At 42.5% G+C, this 23,951-nt stretch overlaps 2 protein-coding genes across 5 annotated transcripts; both read left to right on the forward strand.

Moving 5' to 3' along the window:
- The first annotated feature begins 72 nt into the window (after positions 1–72).
- tc2n (tandem C2 domains, nuclear) lies at positions 73–15,146 on the forward strand. 4 transcript variants are annotated; one of them, XM_086158825.1, is made up of 12 exons: positions 73–246; positions 681–796; positions 874–1,059; positions 2,975–3,133; positions 3,267–3,337; positions 4,756–4,825; positions 5,805–5,905; positions 6,853–6,969; positions 7,763–7,954; positions 11,187–11,301; positions 11,368–11,567; positions 12,688–15,144. In XM_086158825.1, the coding sequence occupies exons 2-12, from the start codon at positions 730–732 to the stop codon at positions 12,796–12,798; spliced, it is 1,389 nt and encodes a 462-aa protein (XP_086014951.1). In that variant the 5' UTR covers positions 73–246; positions 681–729; the 3' UTR covers positions 12,799–15,144. The 4 variants fall into 4 exon arrangements, with proteins under 4 accessions (XP_086014951.1, XP_086014952.1, XP_086014946.1 ...); XM_086158826.1 differs by having other exon boundaries at positions 82–114; positions 12,646–15,146; XM_086158820.1 differs by having other exon boundaries at positions 82–114.
- A 1,711-nt stretch (positions 15,147–16,857) lies between these two features.
- On the forward strand, positions 16,858–23,556 carry plek2 (pleckstrin 2). The gene is made up of 9 exons (XM_086155866.1): positions 16,858–16,917; positions 17,014–17,178; positions 19,182–19,366; positions 19,459–19,550; positions 21,338–21,510; positions 21,593–21,694; positions 21,779–21,862; positions 22,827–22,905; positions 22,992–23,556. Exons 1-9 carry the CDS (start codon positions 16,858–16,860, stop codon positions 23,117–23,119), a joined length of 1,068 nt encoding a protein of 355 aa, XP_086011992.1. The 3' UTR covers positions 23,120–23,556.
- The last annotated feature ends 395 nt before the right edge of the window (positions 23,557–23,951 follow it).

Here is a 23,951-nt window from a genome sequence, read left to right on the forward strand (position 1 = left end):
GAGGGGAGGAGGAGGAGGAGGAGGAGGAGGAGGAGGAGGAGGAGGAAGGAGAATCCAGGACATTTTCCCTCCAGACGGCAGGAGAGCCAGGCGGCTGCTGGGATCTCGCTGGAGGTAAGAGCGGGACGCCGACGTCCACAGAAAAGCCATTTATGGATCGTCATGGGGGGGAAACACAAGATCCGGAGGATCTTGGAGACCAGAGGCTGAAGTTAGGAATATTGATCGGAGGAATCGATCGGACAGGTGGTCCAAACACACTTTTTCTACCAACCGTTTAGATTTCTGGGATCATTTCAAAGTCTAGCATGTTGTTACTCTTTTCCTTTTTTTGTAAAATCTGCTTGTTTTTCCTGCCCACCAACATCTTTTTTATCATCTTTTGTCATTTTTATTTATTTTTCCTTTAACAAGTCCCTTTTAAGTCTTCAGTTCGGGGAGGTTTTATTTAAACCTTCGTCAGCTGGACGTAATGTGATTTATGTGCAATAACAATAGGATGTAGAGAACCGTGTAAACGCGGCGGTGAGAAAATAAATATTTGCTTTCTTTAGGTGCGATTTTACAACTCGGCGTGTTGACGGGAAGCTTCTTACGGCCGGGGAATTTTGAGTACGAATTTATATTTGGGTTTTGGCGCGTTATCGCTCCCCTTCATCTGACGGTATCTGTGTTTACAGTGTATTTTCCACCCGGTGGGTCAACAGTGGAATATTTCCAGGGGCGTTGATGGAGTGCCTCAAACACTGCTGCAAGAGCTTCATGAGGAGGAGGGCGAAGGAGCAGGAGACCCAAGGTGAGGTCGACTCCCTCCGCCGCCGCCGTCGCTCCTCGCCTCCCGGACGCCGTTTTGATTTCTTGCCATTTTTAAAGTGATCACGCTGAAGATGCCGCCGGAGGCGTCGGCGGACGAAGGGAAGCGCGGCGTCCCGGAGGACTATCTCCTGTCCAAGCTGCCGCCGGACGGCAGGGAGGTGCCCTTCGTCCTCCCGACCTTCAAGGCCTCCTACATCCAGCCGGCGGGGTCCCGCTACCCCGACTTCCAGGCCGGGCCGCAGGGTGCGTATCAGCGTTTCTGCTCGCCGATCCCGCGAGAGATTTGAATCTTGGGCCGCCGCGTGGTGAAGACGAGGTTTAAGGTCGCAATTCGACGAGGCGTCTTGTGTCCGAAGCCGACCGTTTTCCCAGATCTCGTGGTTCGGAGCCGCATATCAATGTCAAAGTCAACTTTAGTGTCAATACTGACACGCGTTCACACACACGGAGAAATGAAATAGTGTTACTGGAAGACAAAAGAAAACAATGACGAGTTATGCAAAGGTACATTTGGTTAGCGTGCGATTTTTTTTCTTTCATTCGTTTTGAAAGCGACTGAAGGTGCGGCAGCAAAAAAAAAAACCAAATCATTGAAAGTGATAGTATGAGAGTGCAGTCGCATCAACAGTTTTTACAGTATTTGAATATAGAAACGTAAACATGCTCACGGAAGCACGTGTAAAGAATTCAAATAAAAATGCACGAGCAGAACGCTTCCTCTATTTTGACTCGTAACTAAAATGAGTAAAAATGCTCTTCTTCCGGACGGCTCGTCTCGAGACAGAATCCAAATTAAAGAATCAAAACATGTTTATGATTTAATTTCCAAAACGTGCAAATGATCACATTTCAATTAGAAATGTCAAATTTGAAAATGAAAATACATGAGCGGAAATCCTTTGTCATTTTGACTCATCACTAAAACAAGCAATCATTAATTCAAACTTGCATTTTCATTCGGTATCAAAACTCTAAACTCTTAATTCTTTAATATTGTAAATCAGGGGTGGGAAAACTACGGCCGGCGGGCCACAACCGGCACGTTGATCTTTTTAATCCGGCCCACCAAAGATCGGGACAGAATTCATACTGGATGTGAATGATTGGATCGATGAATGTTGGAGCTCAAATAGGAGATTATTTCAGTTTTTGGAGCGACTTTCCTGAGCTGAATGACACAGATTGTTTTTGTGATTTAGCTTTTACTGTGGACGTACTGACACACATGAATGAGCTGCACGTGAAGCTACAAGGGAAAAACAAGTCGGTGCGTGAAATGCGAGTGAATGTCAGAGCCTTTGAAACCGAGCTGGTTTTATTTACAAATGCGTTTTTTTTTTTCCTATGTACGGTATCTTTAGCTGATCCGGCCCATCTGTCAAGTTTGAAAAGTCAATGCGGCCTCTGAGACAAAAAGTTTGCCCACCCCTGATATAAATATATGATCATTAATTTTGGAGCGACTTTCCTGAGCTGAATGACACAGATTGTCTTTGTGATTTAGATTTACTGTGGACACACACGGATGCACGTGAAGCGACAAGGGAAAAACAAGTTCGTGCGTGAAATCCAGCTGGTTTTATTTTCAAAGCAAAGGTCAGACGAGTCTGATACGTCCCGTTAACAAATGCGTTTTTTTTCATATGAACGGTATCTTGTGCTGAAAGTCAATGCAGCAAAAAAGTTTGCCCACCCCTGATATAATTATATGATCATTAATTAAATAGAAAACATGAAAAATACTGGTATTGAAGGAAAAAAATCCCTAAAAACATTGTTAAAAAGTAAAAAAAAAAAATCCTGCAATTAAAAAAGGCTTGGCCGGTTGACAGTAAACCGCGATCAGAGGAGCGGCGTGGCGTTTGCGCCGCTCGGTCTCCGAGACGCTCCGTGGGAATTTCTATCTTTTCATCCGTCAGAAGCTCAGGCGGGTCAGCTGACGGCGTCGGGCAAGGACACGGATAAACAGATAAACCTCGGCGTGGAAAAACAGCCATTATCTCGCCCTTCAGGGAGGGAAAGCTGAAGGTGACCGCCTCTTTTCCCGATTAACTCGGCTTTCATTAAAGCGGGCGTCTCGGGGGCCCCGCGGGGTTCCACCAGGACATCCTGCTCCCGGGAGCGCTGACCCCCATCCCCTTCTCGTGCGCGTCCGCAGGCTCGGCCAGGCGGGCGTACGCCGAGAGGAAGGCGGAGCTACAGGGCTCGGCGCCGCTCGCCCGCGGCCACGAGTCGTCCTTCCATCGGGGGCGCGAGGCCGAGCACGTCTCCCCGGGATCAGCCCGCCACCAGACGCTGAAGACCAAGGCCTCGCCTGGTGAAAACCTGCAACGCAAACAATCCCCGCACTGGGGAATCGGTCTGATGCTAAGCTAACTGGCAACGGATGCTATCGGCGGCTAACACCGATGGTACGCGGGAGAAGTGACGCTTCGGTTTTTCGCTCACAGGTCTGAAACCCGGCCAGCAGCGCCTGAGCAGCTCCATGTTCGACCTGAGCAGCACCCAGGGGCACATGCAGGTGCACCTCTGCACACACACACACACACACACACACACACACACACACTTTCCAGGGCGCTCTGTGAAGCCACGCCCCCTGGGAACCTTGGAAACTGGTGAACCCGCGGACGGCGGCCTTGTGATTCTTAGCTTGTGGTGAAAAAGGTTTATAAATCAATGGAGCTGCTTGTTGAGAAACTTTCCAACTAAATCAATAACGTGATCACTCTGTCTTCCTGAAGATGTATCTGAGGAAGAAAAGCCCATGTTTTGGATTAGCTAAATGTCTTAAATGTAAAATTTATTTTATTTAGTGTTGGATAATGTTAATGATGAGATGTTTTAGATAGTTTACCAAACTCAATTGCAGCAATTCATGCAGAGCAAGACTTTTACATTATATCCAGACTATAAACCCCTAATTTAAGAATAAGAATAAGACTGAGAACGAGAGTTTTGGAGAAAAGAAACATTGTAAGAAAAAAAATACATGACTATATATATATATATATATATATATATATATATATATATATATATATATACATACTTGCTGATTATGGTACACTGGAAAAAAGCCCAAAATAAATAGCGATGTGGCTAATGTGACAAGCTAATAAGAATAAGAATAACTTTATTTATCCCAGAGGAAAATTGTTGTGCCAGGGTTACAAGAAAAATATAACAATCATAAATAATAGTAGAAAATTGTATAAACATTAAAAAAAAGGGGGGGGAAGAATAAGAAAGAATAAGAATAAGAAAGATAAGGAGTGCACAAGAGTATGAAAAAATATTGTACATATTGTACATTTTTTCCCAGGCTTCGAGCACTGGGCCTTAAACAACGATGCAGCTGAATTATGGATTTTTTCAGGCTACCAAGTTTCACACGCCACCAAAGCATTTAGCCTCGTCACATCGGACCGATGAAAGGAGTGTGAAATTCTGAGGCCGTTCAATTCCGACAGCGAAGAAGACGACTTTAACGGTTTTAGCGCGCAGGAGGAAGACCGAGATAGCGATCAGCTGAGGGAGGACGAAACGGGGATAGAAAATTGGAAGGAGGATTGAATTTTCCTTGTCTTATTTATTATTCATCTTTTCATCAGCTGTGTTACAGCCACCGTTCGGAAAAAAAAAAAAAACATTGTTACTGGTATCTATTTAATTAAGTTTAAAAAATGTTTCTGTGTTACAACGTGAACACCTGTGGCTTCTAGAAAAGTGCGGCCTCTATATGTACACATACATTTATTTAGTTATTTTTCGCCTCTGTGGCTTATATAGTCTGGGAAACACGGCCCATAACATCACACAGATTAACTTGGATTATATTTATCAAGTTTAGGGTTGATGTAGTCCCGCTGTTCAAGAAGGGATTGCTAAAAGCACTTTATTCTCACCGAAATGACCTCTGTTTTATTTCCTCTGCAGCGCTTCGACTCGGTGTCCAGTGTCTTCAGCGGGGCGTCGTCCATGGCGGGCTCGCTGGAGAGCAGCCTGGGTAGGACACACACACACAAGATGGCCGGCGCCACCCGCGAATTAGGATTATTCCTAAACGTGCTAAACCTTCTTGTAGAAAAACAACTGCAATTCCAGGATGAACTCATTTGGAATGATGATTTTGTTTAAAGTCGTGTTCAACAAACAAGCAAACACCAATTTCTGATATGTATCACATACCTTTGGAAAAAAAAATATTGTGTTAGCATCAAGGGAGCTAGCCTTGCTAGCACTTGTTAAAAATGTGTTTAATGACAAGAAAAAAAATTGCAGGAGCAAGATAACTAGTAGCACTGGTTAGAAATTTGGAAGTTGCTTCTTCACAAATATTTCTGCAGAACTGAGAAAGACAGCCACAGTGCATGCTAACGTTGATATATATTAGCTTTAACCTACATTTAGCAAAATAACTAGCAGCACTGGTTAGAAATTTGGAAGTTGCTTCAGCCGCAGTGGATGCTAACGTTGATATATATTAGCTTTAACCTACATTTAGCAAAATAACTAGCAGCACTGGTTAGAAATTTGGAAGTTGCTTAAGCCGCAGTGCATGCTAATGTTGATATATATTAGCTTTAACCTACATTTAGCAAAACAACTAGCAGCACTGGTTAGTTCAAGAAATTTGGAAGTTGCTTCAGCCGCAGTGGATGCTAACATTGATATATATTAGCTTTAGCCTACATTTAGCAAAACAACTAGCAGCACTGGTTAGAAATTTGGAAGTTGCTATAGCTGCAGTGCATGCTAACGTTGATATATATATTAGCTTTAGCCTACATTTAGCAAAATAACTATCAGCACTGGTTAGTTCAAGAAATTTGGTTGCTTTTTCACAAATATTTCAGTAGAACTGGGAAAGGCAATGGCAGTGCATGCTAACCGATATATTAGCTTTAGCCTACATTTCATAAACATTTTAATTTGGGGTTTTCCCATCCCCGTGTTTAACCTTTGCAAAAAAAAAAACCCCGCAGACTCGATCACCTTGTCAGGGGACGAACATGATCTGGGGAAGGTGTGTGTTCAGCTGAGCTACCAGGAGGCGGTGGAGCAGGTGTGGATCACCGTGGTCCAGGTAAGGTTTCACGCCGGGACAAAAAGGCCCTTCATGTCCTGCTTTCCCTGCGTCTCAATGGATCCTCTGTGTGTCCCAAAGCCGGCCCAGTGTTCAATCACAGCTGACATTCTGGAGCTCCGGGTGTTTCTTTTTTAAAGACGGATGTTGAGACGCAGAACTCTGTACGTCATTTTGAGAAGCGTAAAGTGTGCAAGCGGGTGTCTGACTTAAAGATCTTTATTCACATGCACTTGTGATGCTGCACTTTGCACTGCATATTAGACTTTTTAACTCCTCTTCCTTCAACCGAAGGGAATATTCAAATATTTGTACTTTTTAAGACCTTAAAACACTTTATAGCCTTGAATTTGACACTTTATAGTTTTATTTGTATTTCTTATTCTCCCTTCTTCCTACTATTATTTATTATTGTTATGTTTTAATTGAAACTGGCACAACAATTTCCTTCGGGGTGAATAAAGTTGTCCTTATTCTTATTCTTATTAGCTTGTCACGTTAGCCACATCGCTATTTATTTGGGGCTTTTTTCCAGTGTAGCGCAATCAGCAAGTATATAAATGTATATATATATATAATATGTTTGGAGAAAAGAAATATAGTAAGAAAAAAAATTCATGAATATATATATGTATATATAAAATATTTGGAGAAAAGAAATATAGTAAGAAAAAAATACATGAATATATATATATATATTCATGTATTTTTTGAATATATATATATATATATATTCATGTATTTTTTTCTTACGATGTTTCTTTTCTCCAAATATGATATATATATATATATATATATATATACACACACACACACACACATATATATATATATATACACACACACACACACACACACATATATATATATATATATATGTATTCATGTATTTTTTTTCTTACTATATTTCTTTTCTCCAAAACTTTTTGCCGCTCTTTCTTCATCAGTGCTCGGACCTCAACCTCCAAGCAGACGGAGTGGAGCAACAAAATATTGGATTCAAAGGGATCATCACCCTCCCCAAACCCATACAATTCAAGAGTTCAGTCAAGAAGTACTCTCAGGTGCGCTAGTACACGCTTATTGTGACGACAAATGAAAAAAAATTGTGCAATAACACCATTTTGAATTGGTTTATATCATTGTTATTACATGATACAGTCATCAGTGACATGCGGTCAGGAGAGGCGGGTGAGGCAGAGCCTTAATCAGCCTTAATCAGCTATTTTCTGTATGATTCCAAGCTTTTTTTATATGTTCTCAGGAAGAAATCGTTAAATTTGCACATTTCCTGGTCAAACGTAAGCCAAGGTGTGGCAGCCAAGCTCAATTCTGACTGATCCTTTCTGTTTCTTAGTTTGTTACTAATAAATTGTTTGTAGAAAGTTTTAATTTATTATTATATTATGTTGTTATATACACCACAACCTACGACAAGCTGTGTAATGTCTTTAACGTAAGTGTGTGATACAATTATTCTCACTGATGGGAGAAAAACCTTATTGAAAAGTCAGGAGTTGAGGCAGACAATACCGTGCCTCACCTGAAGGGGGAGAATGTGAGTTGGCAGCTTAAAGCAATGTAAGATAAAATAAATAAGATACATTAAAGAAACAAGTTTACAACAAAGTAACCACTTTTCGTGAAGAAATATATGCGCAGCGACTTTATACAGAAATAAAAAAAAATACCACAAATTGATTTCAATTTTGTAAATATCGATCTAAATGGAGTCAGCGCCTCACCGGCCGTGAACCTCGCCGCACGCCGCTGATGGTTATTAGGCGTTTGTTAGCTCCACCGGGAGCTCAAACAGCGGCACGTTTTTCCATCTTAACCCCTTCCTCTCGCTTACAGGACGCGTCCTTCATCGAAACCTTTGTGTTCGCGCTGCGCCTGCAACCCCTGCGCTGCAGCGCGCTGGTTCTCCGGCTGCAAACCCACGGCCCCAAGAAGAGAACGGTTGCGGAGGGCGTTCTGTCGCTGCGGCAGCTCGGACCCCGGGAGACGGAGCACTGGCTGGACCTCAGGCCTCCGTCCAAGTCCTCGGTGGGTGTTTTCGCTCCGTTCGTGCTTCCCATGAAGAATATGTTCAGTCCCGGCCTCCCTGACTGGTCAGTGGTTTGTCAGTGTCCGCCTTTAGCGAGGCCTTTAAGGCATTTTTACCTTCATTTTCATTCATTCTTGTCAAAATCTGGACTTGAGTTTCTTCCCTTTAAGACGTTTTACTTCTCGGAAAGATTTTGACAGGAATTGACCATGACCTGGACGACTGAGAACCTTCATGCCAACACTCGGGGAGAGCCTATTGCAGCTGTCATTGGTTGAGAGGCAGGTTACACCCTGGACCAATCACAGGGCTTCATATAGAGACCGGAAGAGGCCCCTGTGGGAATCCAATCAGGGACCTTCTTACTGTGAGGAAGAAGCGCTAACCACTGCGCCATCCTGCCGCCATAAACTTAAAAATTTAATTTCAAAAAATAATCAACTATTTCATGACAATACCAGTAAAAATCATGAAATATAAAAATATATAGAAAAAAAAAACAAAATTAGCAGTAAAGTATCAAGGAAGTAGTTGATAATGAGCGCAGGTTTAAATAAAAAGAGGAAGAATTTGCTTTGACCATCCTGCCACCATAAACTTTAAAATTTAATTTTTAAAAAAATTATCAAACTATTTCATGACAATTAGGAGTCAAAAATACCTGTAAAAATCATGAAATAGAAAAATATAAACAAAAAAAAAATAGCAGGAAGTATCAAGGAAGTAGTTGATAATAAGCGCAGGTTTAAATAAAAAGAGGAAGAATTTGCTTTGACCATCCTGCCACCATAAACTTTAAAATTCAATTTTTAAAAAATAATCAAACTATTTCATGACAATTAGGAGTCAAAAAATAGCTGTAAAAAACATGAAATAGAAAAATATAAAAAACATCAAAATTAGCAGGGAGTATCAAGGAAGTAGTTGATAATAAGCGCAGGTTTAAATAAAAAGAGAAAGAATTTGCTTTGACCATCCTGCCACCATAAACTTTACTGTTTGATAAAAAAAAAAAAATGTAAAAAAAAATCATGACCATAAAGAGTCATAAAATAGCTGTAAAAACATGAAATAGAAAATAAAATAAAAAAATTAGAATCAGCAGAAAATATCAAGGAAGTAGGTGATAATCAGCAGGACTAAATAAAAAGAGGAAGAAGTCCCTTTGACGCCCGTCATTGGCGGCCTTCCAACCACTGGGAGGATTCCCGTAAACAGACGCCGTTGGATTCGCGCTAAGTAATGTTTCTCTGCGCCAAGTTTAAGAGTTTAAGTTTAAGTTTAAGAGTCCGAGGCGACCCCCAAAACGATCTGGTGGGTGGATGGCGTCCCCAGCCTCGGGGAACACAAAGAACCTGCAGTGTGGGAATCTCCCGGACTTTCACGGCCCTTCCTTCTGCTGGCCGCCGTCTTTTATCACCTCTCTGTTTATGCACAGGAACAGAGAACTTTCTGTGCCTTGTAAATCTGTCCCTCCTTATTATGGGAGGTTTTTTCCCGGCGCTCGGCCCTCCGAACGGGCGTCACATAATGGCGAAAAATAAGAGGAAGCGGTTCGGGGGGGAGAAAAAAAAAATTCAATTTGCAGGTGCTTTCAGGGAAACAAAGGTTTGCCGATTGAAAAGGCGGCGTGTTGAAAAATAGGCCAGGCTTGGGTTTGTGGATAAATTGCCACGCGTCCAACTGTTGAAAGCCGTTCCGGAGCTCAGACGGTGAATCATCATTTCGGAAGACCATCTTTATTAGGATTGTTTTGTCAGCGCGGCTTGAACGAATGAAATGAAATCTCTGCGCCGTTTTTAGGAATCATCTTGAAACTTCTTTGTAGGAAACCCATCAGAGGATCAAACTCTGTTAGTTTTGGGTTTATAATGGCGTGATTACACATCTGTGTGTGACTTCTTTCCCAGCAGCCGCTCAGCCAGACCCCAGGGTCGTCTAGATCTGCCGCCCCCAACCTTATTTAGCACCGCAAACCGGTTTAACCGGCCTTTAACGTGTGGCGGATAAATACATATTAGTATTCATATGTGAATATTCCCCCTTTTTGATTTCAAAATACTCCAGAGGCTTGTTTTATGGTGCAGCCTGCTTTGTCCGGAGCAGTTTTGGAGGCTTCATTCTGCAGAGCGTGGGAATCCTTATACCATAATTTCCGGACTATTGAGCGCACCTCAATATTAGCCGCACCGGCTAGCCGGTCGCTATCTCGGGCTTCCTCCTGCGCGCTAAAACCGTCAAAGTCGTCTTCTTCGGTGTCTGAGTTGAACGGACTCAGAATTTCTCGGTCATTTCATCGGTCCGATGTGACGAGGATAATTTTTTTAGCGGCGTGAAGCTTGTTAGCGTCCCCCCCCCCCCCCCCCCCCAAAAAAGTCTATATATTAGCCGCAGCTTTGTTTACGTGGAAAAAGTCGCGGCTTATCATCCGGAAATGACGGTGTTTGAAGTGGATCTCCTGGTGTTTTGTGTTAAATGCAGCTTTCTTTTTCTTAGCGGTCACTGGCTCTTCTTCTGTCTCCTCGCCGAACCTTTTCCCCTTTGCAAAGAAACTTTCCAAAGACGTGTGTTTTTTACTCATTTTACTCGCTGGCGGGTTTTATATTAGCGTTCATGGAAGACGTGACCGAGACAAGCGTCCTGAGAGGGAGTCGTCGACGGGTGGAACCAAGAGAATTCGGTCATTTTTCAAAATAAAACATTGTTCAGACTCGGATGATAAATAAGAGGGAAATAATGTAAGTTATTTCTTCTTTCTGTGCGGCGCCGCTTCTCTAGATGTTGTTTTTTTGGTTCCGACCTACATTCGCCGCTGGATTTTGACGCCGCCGTGGTTTTTCATCGCCGACTAATTTCATTTCCAGCCGAAATCGAATCAGCAGCTCACTGACATCGATCAGTAAGTCTGCCCGGCCAAAATGTAAACTGATTCCACCTGAAATACGGTATAAACATCACATGCAAAGAATTGAAAGGTTAATTTCTGAGAGCCTGTGATCTGGACCACTTCCACGGCCTTGACGCACAAATTGGTTTTCAAAATAAATACAAATCATGAAATAAGGTCCAAACATGGACAGATCCGTCGAACTTGGACTGAACCGCTCAGCGTCAGCAGCCCCCCTGGGCTATCAGTGCGTTATTACCTATGGCGTTGAACCGGCGTTTTGAATTTTCGCCCAATAAACCCTCGAAGGGAGATCAATAAGGTTCTGTTTCTGATATCTTCAGGTGTGTCACTCGGAGCTGCACCTGTCCACCTGCTTCCAGCCGGTCAACGGCCGCGTCCAGCTTCAAATCCTCGCCGCCCAAAACCTCCCGACCTCCTCATCCCCCCTGGCTCAAGGTAAGCGTCCCCTCGCCGAAACGTCGATCTAGACGAACGTATCTGACGCCTTTGTGACTTTCGCAGCGTTTTTCGTCAAAGCGGAGCTGCACCAGCCGGGCCAGGCGGCGCTGACCAAGAAGAGCCGAGCGCTGAAGGCCAGCGGGGGTCAGTGCCGCTGGGAGGAGACTTGGCATTTCCCGCTGTCGTCTTTGGCCCACGCCTGCTCGCTGGCCGTCAAACTCTACAGCCGCAGCTCCGTCAGAAGGAAACAGTTTCTCGGACAGGTAAGTGGGACACCGCTAACGCCAATGATTCTTCTTCTTCTTCTTCTTCTTTGGTCTTTTCCCTTCAGGTGTCGCCACAGCGAGTCAACTGTCTCCATCTAACCCTATTCTCTGGATCCTCCTCTCTCACACCAACTACCTTCATATCTTCTCTCACTACGTCCATAAATCTTCTCTTTGGTCTTCCTCCAGACCTCATGCCTGGCAGCTTCACCCTCAGCAACCTTCTACCCAGATCTTCACCATGGTTTGGACATGAACACTCCTTTGTTCATGTCCAAAACATCTCAATCATCACTTTGTTTCGGTCATACATGTCCTGCACCCCTGTGACAGATTCTTCTTCTCCTTTGGGCTTTTCCCTTCAGGGGTCTCCACAGCGAGTCAACTTTCTCCATCTAACCCTATTCTCTGGATCTTCCTCTCTCACACCAACTACCTTCATATCTTCTCTCACTACGTCCGTAAATCTTCTCTTTGGTCTTCCTCCAGACCTCCTGCCTGGCAGCTCCAATTCCAGCATCCGTCTACCAATATATTCTCTATCCCTCCTCTGTCCATGACCCAACCATCTCAGTCTGGCTTCTCTGACCTTCTCTCCAAAACATCTAACATGTGCTGTTCCTCTGATGGACTCATTCCTGAATGGCAATGATCCATCCCTTTATTGCTTATTTCTCGTTTTCCACTATGGAGTATAGTGGCGTGAACATGACAGAATGTCTGGAATCTGGAAAGAAAAGGAACCGGCTTCACCGAGTCGTCTCCATCGTAGGAATTAAAGATCCCTAATTGTTTACAATTCAGCAATTTTTGCTGCAATACTTTTATGACCTCAATTTCCTCATTTAATCTGTCTTTTAGTCCGCTTTCCTCTAATTTAACGACATTTCTGGATCATCGATTAATAGCCAGTTTATGAATGAAATTATTTTGATTTCTGGGAATTTTTTTCCCCCAGTAAAAACATGATTATTTCCTCATGCCGTCGGTGCACAAAGCCGCCCCGACTCGTGCCGTTAAACAAATCCGTGAGCTCGTCGTCGGTTCTTTTAAAGCGTAAATGTGGATCTCACAGATCCGTCCCTAATCCCTGACCCTGACCCGAACCCCGACCCAGATCCGGCTGGGGTTCGACGGCCCCGTCCCCGAGGCGGCGGAGCAGTGGAAGGACACCATGGCTCATCCGGAGAAGGTGGTGTCGGCGTGGCACCGGCTGGGCGCCTCCTGAGAGCGGAGCCTTCCTCCGCGGGTGGACGTGACCGCGAAAGGACCCGTCAAGAAGGTCCAGGTGTTTCAAACACGCCATGGATTGGAGCGCGAAACACCACGATTAATGCGTTACTCAGTTTTTGCTCGATTGACAGTTTACAACATTTGCAGAACCGCGATGTAGATACTTGGGAATCCAGAAGGTTTTTTTTTTTTTTCTTACGTGTGAAACAGTCAGCGATAGATTGTGATAAAGCACTTTCATTTTGAAGTATTCAATGTGTTCTTTACAATTAGAAGAAAAGTTCATGTATTTCTTGATAGCGGTGACTCCAGGGACATTAAAGTTTAGAATACATAGGATATAAAACCTCTGTCATCTTGTATGATGTTACTCTTTAAAACGCACACAGTAATGTGATTACTCCGCTCATCCCCGTCCACGGTCGAATGTGTACATGTTTTGTTCTTGTTTCTGTTTCCACGGTAACAGACGGGCACCGCGAACGCCGCCAAAATTGCTTCTCACAAACCCGGCAATCATCCGAGGGTTCGATTCCAGGCCGCTCCGCTCTCACCGTGCACTGATGTGGTTTAGTTTGAAAATACTGAAGAAGAACGGAGCGACCGTCGGCCCGACAAAGCATCTATTATATTTTTGACAAGTAGCGACAGCTCTGTGCCAATCTGGGATTTATTTAACCCGATAAAGAAAGCTAATGACACTCACAATGAAAATTTCAGAAACAGTTATGATGCTGTTATGACACAAACCCTATTTTATCTTTCCCTTCAGAAATGGCATTTTTACATGAAATTGACCGGAGGCCTCATTTTGCTATTTTGCTGACACGGCCTAAAGCGGAGAAACCTTTCATCAAAAACAACCGGGTAATAAATAATCCTCACGTACGAGCGTGTGAAGCTTCCCAGGGAGGTTCTCCTAAAGTAGGTCAGCGATGGTAAAGCCTTGGGTGAAATCTCAACGCAAACAGAGAAAATCTTTCTGGGTGTTTCTGCATCTGACCTCTGCTCCCGGGGAAAATATCCTGTTTTTTTTTTTTTTATTTCTATTCGTTGCTCTTTTAATGAGAGGCGTTTTAATGTCACTATCTGGACAAGTTCATCCTGGTGCTGCTGGATTTCAGGGTCATCGGGTGTTGGTTGTGTTGCCTGAAATAAAAAATAGCCTGTTCACATTTCAAAGTAAAAAAAAAGTATAAATGAAAAAGAAGAAATAGTGACGTCAAACTTTCGAAGCCTTTCCCTTTGCGAGAATCCGTATGACCAGCTGTGGACATGGGAGGGTGTCAAACACACACACACACACACACACACACACACACACACACCCTGCAAACAATGTGCCTGTGGACCGAGAAAACACAGATTGGTCCAGTGTTTGCATGTGTGTGTGTGTGTGTGTGTGTGTGTGTCCAAGACGCCCACGTGTGCGTCAGAGCCTTTCATATCCTGACATGCCGAAGCACCGCGGACCTTTTTTAAAAAAAATCTATGCTAATGATGCAGTGTTTGATTTCTGGTTAATGATGAACATCTGCGTCACCCGGAGACTGGAAACAACTCAGACCACTTCCTCCTCAAGGTCTCCATTGAAACTCAAGAAAGTTAATTTCATTCTTGTATTTATTCTACCTTTTATTCTTCTTTGGCCTCTGCAGCTCAGAAAAAGAAGAAGAAATAATTTTTTTGTTACTTTAATTCATTTTCCATACATTTTCCCTTCATCCCATCTTCATCTGCATTGGATAATCCAGAGCATTAATTTCAGATTATTGTTCCTGTGTGTGTCCTTGTGTGTGTCTGTGTGTGTGTGTGTGTGTGTGTGTGTGTGTGTGCATTCCGTCTTTCTCACTGGCCATCACTGTCTGGCTCTTCAACACATTCCAGGCTCTTGACATTGGAAACACGGATGTTTGCAGCAGTTGTTCCTTTACTCATTAAATGTAGGCCTTAAGGTGTTTTCCGCGCGCGCGCACGTGTGTGTGTGTGTGTGTGTGTGTGTGTGTGTGTGTTTGAGTGTGTGTGTGTGTGGAGGGATGTAATAGCCCAATGTAAATTCTTGTGGATCAAGAACAGTTTAGGATCTTTTCCCTGTTTCCTGGAATTGTGAGAGTTTGTTAAATGACAAATACAAAATAATAAATGATAATTAAAAAAGAGAGATTAACAGTTACAAGGCTGCTATTTAATGTCTCAAATTAAATGAGGTTGCCTGGCAACCTAATTCTTGTGTAATGCCAAAAAGTAGTTCAACCCCCCCACAGACACACACACACACACACAGTCACACACACAGTCACACACACATTTTGGCACTCAGAAACCCCGGTGACATAAGAGATACCCAGCGCCATCTTGTCTCAAGGTTCTAAATTATGCTAAGCTAATTAGCCTTGAGTTCCAAGCATCACCTTTAAATGTGAAAAATATATACGCTAGTTTATTGTTCTAGTAGTAGATTATTTATATCTCTATATAAAGAGAAAAATGTATTGTGTGACCGCAGGCAAGACCTTGCCGTGAGGTGGAATTGGTAAATTTGATGACAGATAATTTTTGCGTTCATAATTATAGCAAAAGTAGTAACACTTTAAACATTTGTTCTATTTTTGACAGATATTTTATAGATTCTAAGTATTTCTGTACATTCTTTTTCCTTTTTTTTTATCCTATTCATTCCTGGTACCGTTATTTCCGGACTTTTTCTCTGTTAGCAACACTTAGCAAATGTTCCTGGGACACAAAACAGTTTTGACCACGTTGGGTTTGTAAGTTTTCTTTCTTTTTTTTCTAAAAATTATTTATTTTTGTAGATCACAAACGAATATGAATAGCAAAACAATATATGTATGTTTGGTGGACAATTCATTGCTCGAGTTTAGAATATTGTGATAAAGTTCTTTATCTTCTGTAAAGCGATTACAAAAACAAAAATGTCATACATTCTGAATTCATTACAAATCGACTGAAACATTGCAAGCCTTTTATTATTTTAATATTGCTGATTATGGCTTACATCTTAAGAAAACTCAAAAATCCTATCTCAAAATATTAGAATTTCATGAAAAAGTAATGTTTGTTTTTTTTAATTGCATTAAAGAAGATAAAGAACTTTATCACAATATTCTACTTTTCTGAGACAGTCCTGTACATGTGGATATATCAGAATAAGAATAAGAATAAGAAGAACTTTATTTAACCCAAAGGAAATTCTTGTGCCAGAATTTCAAGTAAAACATAAGAATAATAGATAATAGTAGGAAGGAGGGAGAGTAAGAAATACGAATAAAATATAAAGTGTCAACGTTAAGGCTATAAGGTGTTTTAAGGTCTTAAAAAGTACAAAGATTTGAATATATACATTTATATATACATATATATATACACATATACATATATATATACATACACACACACACACATATATGTATATACACATACATATACTTATATATATGGTAATGGAACAGACAGAATATATATATATATCTATATATGTGTGTGTGTGTGTCTGTGTGTTAGTGTATATGTGGATATATTTATATGTGTGTATATATGAATGTGTGTGTACTGACATATATATATATATATATATATATATATATATATAAACATAAATGGTGATGAACAGACAAAAATATATCAGAATATATATATGTGTGTGTGTGTATATATATGCGTGTTTGTGTGTACATATATGTATTTGTGCGTGTATATATATATATATATGCATATATATATGTGTGTGTGTGTGTGGGTGTATATATATATTTATATGACAAAAATGCATGATGTTTTTCAGGAAGACAACAGATATAAAATCAGGAAAGCGTTCAAAGACATCCGGGGTTCAAAGTTCGTTTCCAATGATCCCGACGGTGTTCTATTCACTTTCAGCCGCCGTCATCCGTCGCCGAAACAACAAAGATCATCACGTCAAAACACTCGGATTCTCGTCCCGCCCAGCTCGCTGTTGAGCAAGTCGGGGCGTGTGTTTTGGCGTGAAGAGGGGATTTAAACCCCGAGGAATCGGAGCGGCGGGTAGGAACGACTCATGTTCACGCCGATGGACCTTGACGAGACGCCGCTGAGAGAAGGCTTCCTGGTGAAGAGGGTGAGCCGCCGCGAAACTGAGATTTATAGAAAACAAACAATCGGTACTCGTAGTTCTTGGATCTAATCCGACTCTTTTGACCTTTGGTCCCCCGAGGGTCACCTGGTGCACAACTGGAGGGCTCGCTGGTTCGTGCTCACGCCGGACAAGCTGCTGTATTACAAGTACGAGGGGGGCAAAAGGGATTCGTGCCAGCGGGGGAAGATCCCCCTGAAGGACTCCGTCATCACCTGCCCTTTCCTGGAGTGCGAGAATCGCCCGGTGAGTTCGATATGATATAACCCCTTTGTGCAATTTGAAATTCACGTGGATTTCTATTTGCCTCCGTCTTCCTGAAACGGCGCCCGCAGGCGTGACATTTTCACATGTGGAAACTCGCAGGAGGCTCAACGTCGAATACCCCATCACGGATCTTCTCTCTGCGACGCCGGGGTTTTTTTCCGTTGTGGAGAGCGCTTTGCTTGGGTGGTAAAACAGAAGGAAGGAAGCTGCGGAAGAACAAGGACGCGGTGACGGATTTCAGAGCCGCCGTCGACTCACACTTAGTTCATCTTTCTGCTATCGAGGAAAACAACATTTCTAGCATTTTTTCCTTGTGTTTATTTAAGCCGAGCCAGAACCGGCCCGACCAAACGTGGCCGAGAGATTTTATCCGCCCCCCTCCGTTCGTTTACACCCAAAAAGAATCGAGATAGCGTCGTTTTTGCCGTTGTCTTAATTCTATACTCGCCAGGGCGCCGCTTCCAATTGCTCACGATTCATCCATGATGGGTAAGACGTGAAGAATGACTACCCGCGAGGTGTTACCTAAGTATTCCAAATAGATATTTGTTGCAAGAAACTGCATAAATTACTTGAATACTGGATTACATGCTAAAGATGCATTGGATTTTTTATGCTTGTCTGCTGCTATTATTATTATATTACTATTCTTACCAGGGGAGTCATGTCAGATAGGCGTTATGTCCACATGTCTTGTATTTTGCAATTACCCAGATTCTCTTTTGCATTTATCGTCATATTTATGAGTTGAGGAATTCTTTTGCTTTTTTTTTATCAGAGCAGGGTGTTTGTTTACTGGTTTTGCAAAGAAAAATCTTTAAAATGAATGAAGGAGATGAACAACAAATGCATTAAAAGCAAGTGAGTATGTTGAAAAACAATAATAAAGAACAGTAAAGTCAGACCTTCCCCACCTTTTACTACTCGGACTATTAGAGAGTCTGTGGGACTGCAGATGGAAACTGAGCGATCCAGCTGGAATCTAGCTCTGTTTCAGCCTCTGTTTTGTGAACTGCAAATAAATAAAAGAAATGGAAACGAGGGAAATAAGGCCCAGGATGAACAGGGGTAATAATTTGTCATTAAAACAAATGAAAAGAAAACGAAAAACAAAACCGATCTCGAACACGATTCTATTATACCAGGGGGTCGGCAAGCCGAAACACCCGAAGAGCCATTTGGACCCGGTTTCCTCGGAAAAGAAAACACGGGGAGCCGCAATTACTTTTTGACGTCTAAAATAAAGGTACCACTGTATATATCGCTTTTTATTACCTTTACACTTTGTATAAACAAGTGTGTTGCTTCTGAAATTCACAAAGTATTACAGAGAAAATTAATTTTTATTTATGTAACGTACTCAGAGCTTTCAGAGCGTGTAGCGGAGCCTTGACCTGAATTTTAAAAATAAATCGGGAAAAAAATCACTGTGTCAGTAAAGAATGAAAAATAAATATTTGCAAAATATCTTCATAAATATTTATTTTACCTGGTTTATGGGACTTCTGCTCCTGAACTTCTGCGCACAGCATCTGCACATCGGGACTTTACCGGCTTCCACGAGTGTGACGTTATTTTGAGCGGCAAAAAATAATGAATATAATTTTGTTTAATATTTCAAGATCACAATAATCTTCCAACTTAGAACTAAAGGTTAAAAAAAGGAATTATCACAAATGAAATATTCTTCAATCAAATATTTATGATATATTTTCTCAAGCCACTCAGAGCCGCGGTGTAAATTATACTGTAAGAACACGTTGTTTAAAAAAACACAGCAAAGAAAGACATTAACTGGCAGTTTAACCTGTACGTGATGTAACATTGATTCTTCTAAAGTTTTTTTTTTTTTAAAAGCTAAAATATTCCAGCGTAATTATATGACGGCACTGTGACTTCCATCGATCGCTGCCGTGTCAGAGGGTGATTCATTCACTGCGTCAGCTCAGGTATAGAAATACACTCTTTTATTCTTTCCTCAGCTGGTGTTCAAGCTTCAGACCGCTAATTCCGTGGATCACTTCATCGAGGCGTGTTCCCGGGAGGAGCGGGACGAGTGGGCCGCCGCCATCAGGGCCGCCGTGGACGAGCTGCGTACGGCCGACGGCGCCGTGGCGAGCGACCGGACGCCTCACGCCGATTTCCAGCTGCACAAAGTGTGCCTGAGGTGAGTAAAAAACATCCACGTGTTGCTCTGAGGACCTCCTCGTTCCATCGACGCTCCTTCTAATTGTTTACTCCGTGCGGTCGCCATGGAAGCAAAGTGTTGGACGCCCTTTACGACGCCGACAGCGGGATCAGCATGAGCACCCACGTGGAGCACGGACGCACCTACACCAACTGCTTCTCAGGTCAGCCCACAAAAATCACATCAACGTTCCACTTTCCAACCGTCTACGAGACATTTAAACATCTCATGGCGCTCGGCCGACCTTACGTCCTCATATGAGGACATTATTTTTCAAGGTGAGATAGACTTTATTGATCCCAACTTCTTCTTCTTCTTCTTCTTTCGGCTTTTCCCTTCAGGTGTCGCCACAGCGAGTCCACTTTCTCCATCTAACCCTATTCTCTGGATCCTCCTCTCTCACACCAACTACCTTCATATCCTCTCTCACTACGTCCATAAATCTTCTCTTTGGTCTTCCTCCAGACCTCCTGCCTGGCAGCTCCACCTTCAGCAACCTTCTACCCAGATCTTCACCATGAACACTCCTTTGTTCATGTCCAAACCATCTCAATCATCACTTTGTCTCGGTCATACATGTCCTGCACCCCTGTGACAAATTTTTCTTTTCCTTTGGTCTTTTCCCTTCAGGTGTCTCCACAGCGAGTCCACCTTCTCCATCTCACCCTATTCTCTGGATCCTCCTCTCTCACACCAACTACCTTCATATCTTCTCTCACTACGTCCATAAATCTTCTCTTTGGTCTTCCTCCAGACCTCCTGCCTGGCAGCTCCAATACCAGCATCCATCTACCAATATATTCTCTATCCCTCCTCTGTACATGACTGAACCATCTCAGTCTGGCTTCTCTGACCTTCTCTCCAAAACATCTAACATGTGCCGTTCCTCTGATAGACTCATTCCTGATCCTCTCCATCCTGGTCACTCCCAAAGAGAACCTCAACATCTTCATCTCTGCAACCTCTAGTTCTGCCTGCTGTCTTTTGGTCATTGGAACAGTTTCTAGTCCAAACATCATCGCTGGTCTCACCACTGTCTTGTACGCCTTTCCTTTTATTCTGGCTGATGTTCTTCTATCTCTTGGTACCCCTGACACTTTTCTCCACCCATTCCAACCCTCTTGGACCCGTCTCTTCACCTCTTCTCCACACTCTCCTACGCTCTGGACTGTTGACCCCAAGTACCTGAAATCCTCCAGCTTCTTGATCTCCACTCCCTGTAGCCTCACCGTTCCATCCTGGTTCCTCTCATTCACACACTTATATTCTGTCTTGCTGCGACTAACTTTCATTCCTCTCCTTTCCAGAGCATACCTCCACCTCTCTAGATGTTCCTCTACCTGTTTTCTGCTCTCACTGCAGATCACAATGTCATCCGCAAACATCATGGTCCATGGGGATTCCTGTCTAACCTCATCTGTCAGCCTATCCATACTTTATTGATCCCAACACGGGGGAAATTCAATTGTCACAGCAGCATTACAGGGTAGAAAAAGTTTGCAAATAGTAATTTAGGAAAAGAATATTAAAATAAAGGATAGGGATACTAATGAGCAAGGCTATGTGCAATATAAATGATAGAAAATGAAATATAAAAATGTGAAAAGAAACAAAAGAAATGCCTTGTGCAGAGCATGGTTACTGTAAAGCGGGTGGTAAAAAAAGAAATGATAATGAGTAAGGTGTCCTGAAGGATATCTAAATATCATATAAATATAAATATTGCACAGATAATGGTAAGTAGAGGTGGAGGTCTTGCAAAATATATTTATGTAAATTTCAAACGAAATGAACCCCATGAATGAGATGAGACTCTGCTCTTGAGGAACTTGAGGAGCCGCCACAACAAAACGCACATTCAAACGCTCAATCATTTACTTCTTTTTCCACAAATGTCTCAAAGAGATTAAAACCGGGGTTTCGTGCGCAAACATGCGTGTGTTCCTGCAGGTTCGGCCGTGGTGGACTGGCTGGTGTTCACGCAGCTGGCTCTGAACCGGGTGGCGGCCTTGACCCTGGCCTCCGCCCTGCTGGAGGAGGGCTTCCTGCAGACTGTCGGCCTGAGGAGCGTCCAGGCCTTTCGTTCCACCGGCTTCAGCGACTCCATGGCCCTCTACAGCTTTGTGAGCAGAAACTTGCACCGATTCTGAGATGATTTGATTCGCGGCGGCTCATTTCGTTTTTTTTCTCTCCGCGGTCCGACAGTCCGACACCTTGAAGAAGCGAGGGACGGTGAAGGCCGAGATGTCGCTGTCTGCTGTCGAGTTGAGCGGTCGCGTGATCAAAAGAGGATACTTGCTGAAGCAGGTAAATGTGATTTCAGCTGTTCCATCAACCAATGACACCCTGACTTGCATTTGAGCGTCAAGCTAAGACCGCACACCTCTGCAGGGACACCTGAGGAAGAACTGGAAGGTGCGGCTGTTTGTGCTGCGTTCAGATCCTGGCTTTCTGCACTACTACGACCCAACCAAGGTGAGCAAGAAGCCCGTGTCAGTAACACGCTAACTTGAATTAAATTAAATCTAATTAAATCACCCAATGACAAACAGAATAGGCTGCAGCTCCACTGCAGGGTAAGCAAGCTAGAAAATTAAAAATTAAAAATTAAAAATTAAAAATTAAAAATTAAAAATTAAAAATTAAAAATTAAAAATTAAAATGAGAATTTAAATTAAAATCAAAAATCGAAAAATGGAAATCAAAAATTAAAAGTTCAAATTTAAATTTAAATTTAAATTTAAATCAAAAATCAAAAATCGAAAAATGGAAATCAAAAATTAGAAGTTCAAATTAAAATTAAAATTTATATTTAAATCTAAATTTAAATCAAAAATCAAAAATCGAAAATTTAAAATTTAAAATCGAAAATTAAAAGTTCCCATACCCTTAAAAGTTACAATTTGCCGACATGAATGACAGAGTGAAAGGTTGTATGATTCTTTATGTAGCTCCGTCATGGACTGGGTGAAAACGCCTTTCACCGAAGAGAGGCTCCACCACAACCTGTGACCCTGGGTGCAGGAGAAATGATACAAATAATGAATCAATTAATGAATAAATTCAACAAATTGAATTCAAGTTCAATTAAAATAAAATTCGATATCAGATAAATGCCTCGCACTATTAGCTGAACCAAAAGAAGGAAAAGAATTGAATACAAGAAAACAATATAAAAGGAGATGATTTTTTTACCACAGAATGAATAAAGAATAAACAAATTAAAAAAAAAAAAAAATTAAATGTTTTTCCCTGAATGTCAATGAATCGTAAAATAAACAAAATGATGCCGAGTTGGATGAGAGATGAACCCATAAAAACACAGGCCCCTGTTCCTGCATGTCCACAGGCGGTGATGCTAAAGATGGTTTCCACGGTTGTGCCGACCAAATCTCCAAGTTGTCCGGACAATAACCTCCGGGATTTCATTTTTCTGCAGGACGACTTCAGCCCGGCCGGCGGTTTCTCGCTGAGAGGCTGCCTGATATCTTCTCTGAACGACAACGGGGTGCCTTCAGGTGAGCCGCCGTCTCCGGGTAACGCCGGCGCTCGCCGAAACGGAAACCGCGTGGTCGGTGCTGATGCCGCTCCTTCCCTCCGCCAGGTGTGAAAGGCAACGTGCAAGGCAACCTCTTCAAAATCATCACTCAGTCGGACACGCGTTACTTCATCCAGGCGCCGACCCGCCAGCAGAAGATGGACTGGATCGATGCCATCAGAGAGCACTCGTAGCACCGCGCTTCCGTTTTTCAATTCGTTTTTCCAGTTGCGAACTGAATTTTTCACATTCCGTGAATGTGCCGTAGCCATGTTGTCAATAAACATATTATTTAAAGCTCGTCCTTTTTTCTCAGAAATGTTTGGTCTGATGTGCAAAGCAAACACTTTGGCGCCGCATTGTTGATGTGAAAAATGCACCAAAAGGAAGCTTCCGTGTTTCCTGTGTTCATAGTTGTATATATCTTATTACATTTCTTTTTATCCATAATCACGTAAGCAATGTCTGTTATATATCTTTCCCGGTGTTGCCTGTACATTAGTCGACAGACCACTGGCTGGTTAGCTTGTTTACCAGCTCGCTCGCTCACTAGCTAGCTGACTTACTATAGTTACCAGTGTCTTCGTATGTCCAAATACACGCGTCATTTTGTCTGAACTATCTTCACATTGTGTTTATGTGCACCTCCAAGCAGAAAGTGCAAGAATCTTTGATTCACAAGTCATCTAATAGAGCCGTTAACTTATTCAACATCTGGCGAGGTGTAAATAGCCTAGCTCGCTGATTGGCAAGCTAGTAGCTGTCTGCTGCTGACGGTCTTTCACGGATTTTATCCACGTTAAAACAGGTCTGCGGAAACCAGACTATCAAAATAGAGGCAATTAAAATATTACGGCACAAACTTCTTTTGTTCCTTTAGCATGTTAGCGCATGCAAACGTGCTCACTAGCTGTAATCCAACTGACGAATTAGCAAGCAACCACTGTAGCTCCCAAGCTAGCCAACTTTAAGGTAATAATCATTTATCTGTTTTATGGTTACATGTTGGTAAACTAAGCCCGTTGC

Source organism: Fistularia commersonii, chromosome 1, assembly GCF_037954325.1.
Source record: "Fistularia commersonii isolate RoL2024-O1a breed Wild chromosome 1, RoL_Fcom_v1.0, whole genome shotgun sequence".
In the NCBI taxonomy this organism is placed as follows: Eukaryota; Metazoa; Chordata; class Actinopteri; order Syngnathiformes; family Fistulariidae; genus Fistularia; species Fistularia commersonii.

Excerpts from the sequence above, each read along its gene's own strand:
- plek2 (XM_086155866.1), top strand. The coding sequence starts at position 16,858 with ATGTTCACGCCGATGGACCTTGACGAGACGCCGCTGAGAGAAGGCTTC. Across the intron at positions 16,918-17,013 it reads AAGGCTTCCTGGTGAAGAGG|GGTCACCTGGTGCACAACTG; the intron begins GTGAGCCGCCGC and ends TGGTCCCCCGAG. Across the intron at positions 21,511-21,592 it reads CCATGGCCCTCTACAGCTTT|TCCGACACCTTGAAGAAGCG; the intron begins GTGAGCAGAAAC and ends GCGGTCCGACAG.
- tc2n (XM_086158825.1), top strand. The coding sequence starts at position 730 with ATGGAGTGCCTCAAACACTGCTGCAAGAGCTTCATGAGGAGGAGGGCG. Across the intron at positions 797-873 it reads GAAGGAGCAGGAGACCCAAG|TGATCACGCTGAAGATGCCG; the intron begins GTGAGGTCGACT and ends CCATTTTTAAAG. Across the intron at positions 11,568-12,687 it reads GGAAACAGTTTCTCGGACAG|ATCCGGCTGGGGTTCGACGG; the intron begins GTAAGTGGGACA and ends ACCCCGACCCAG.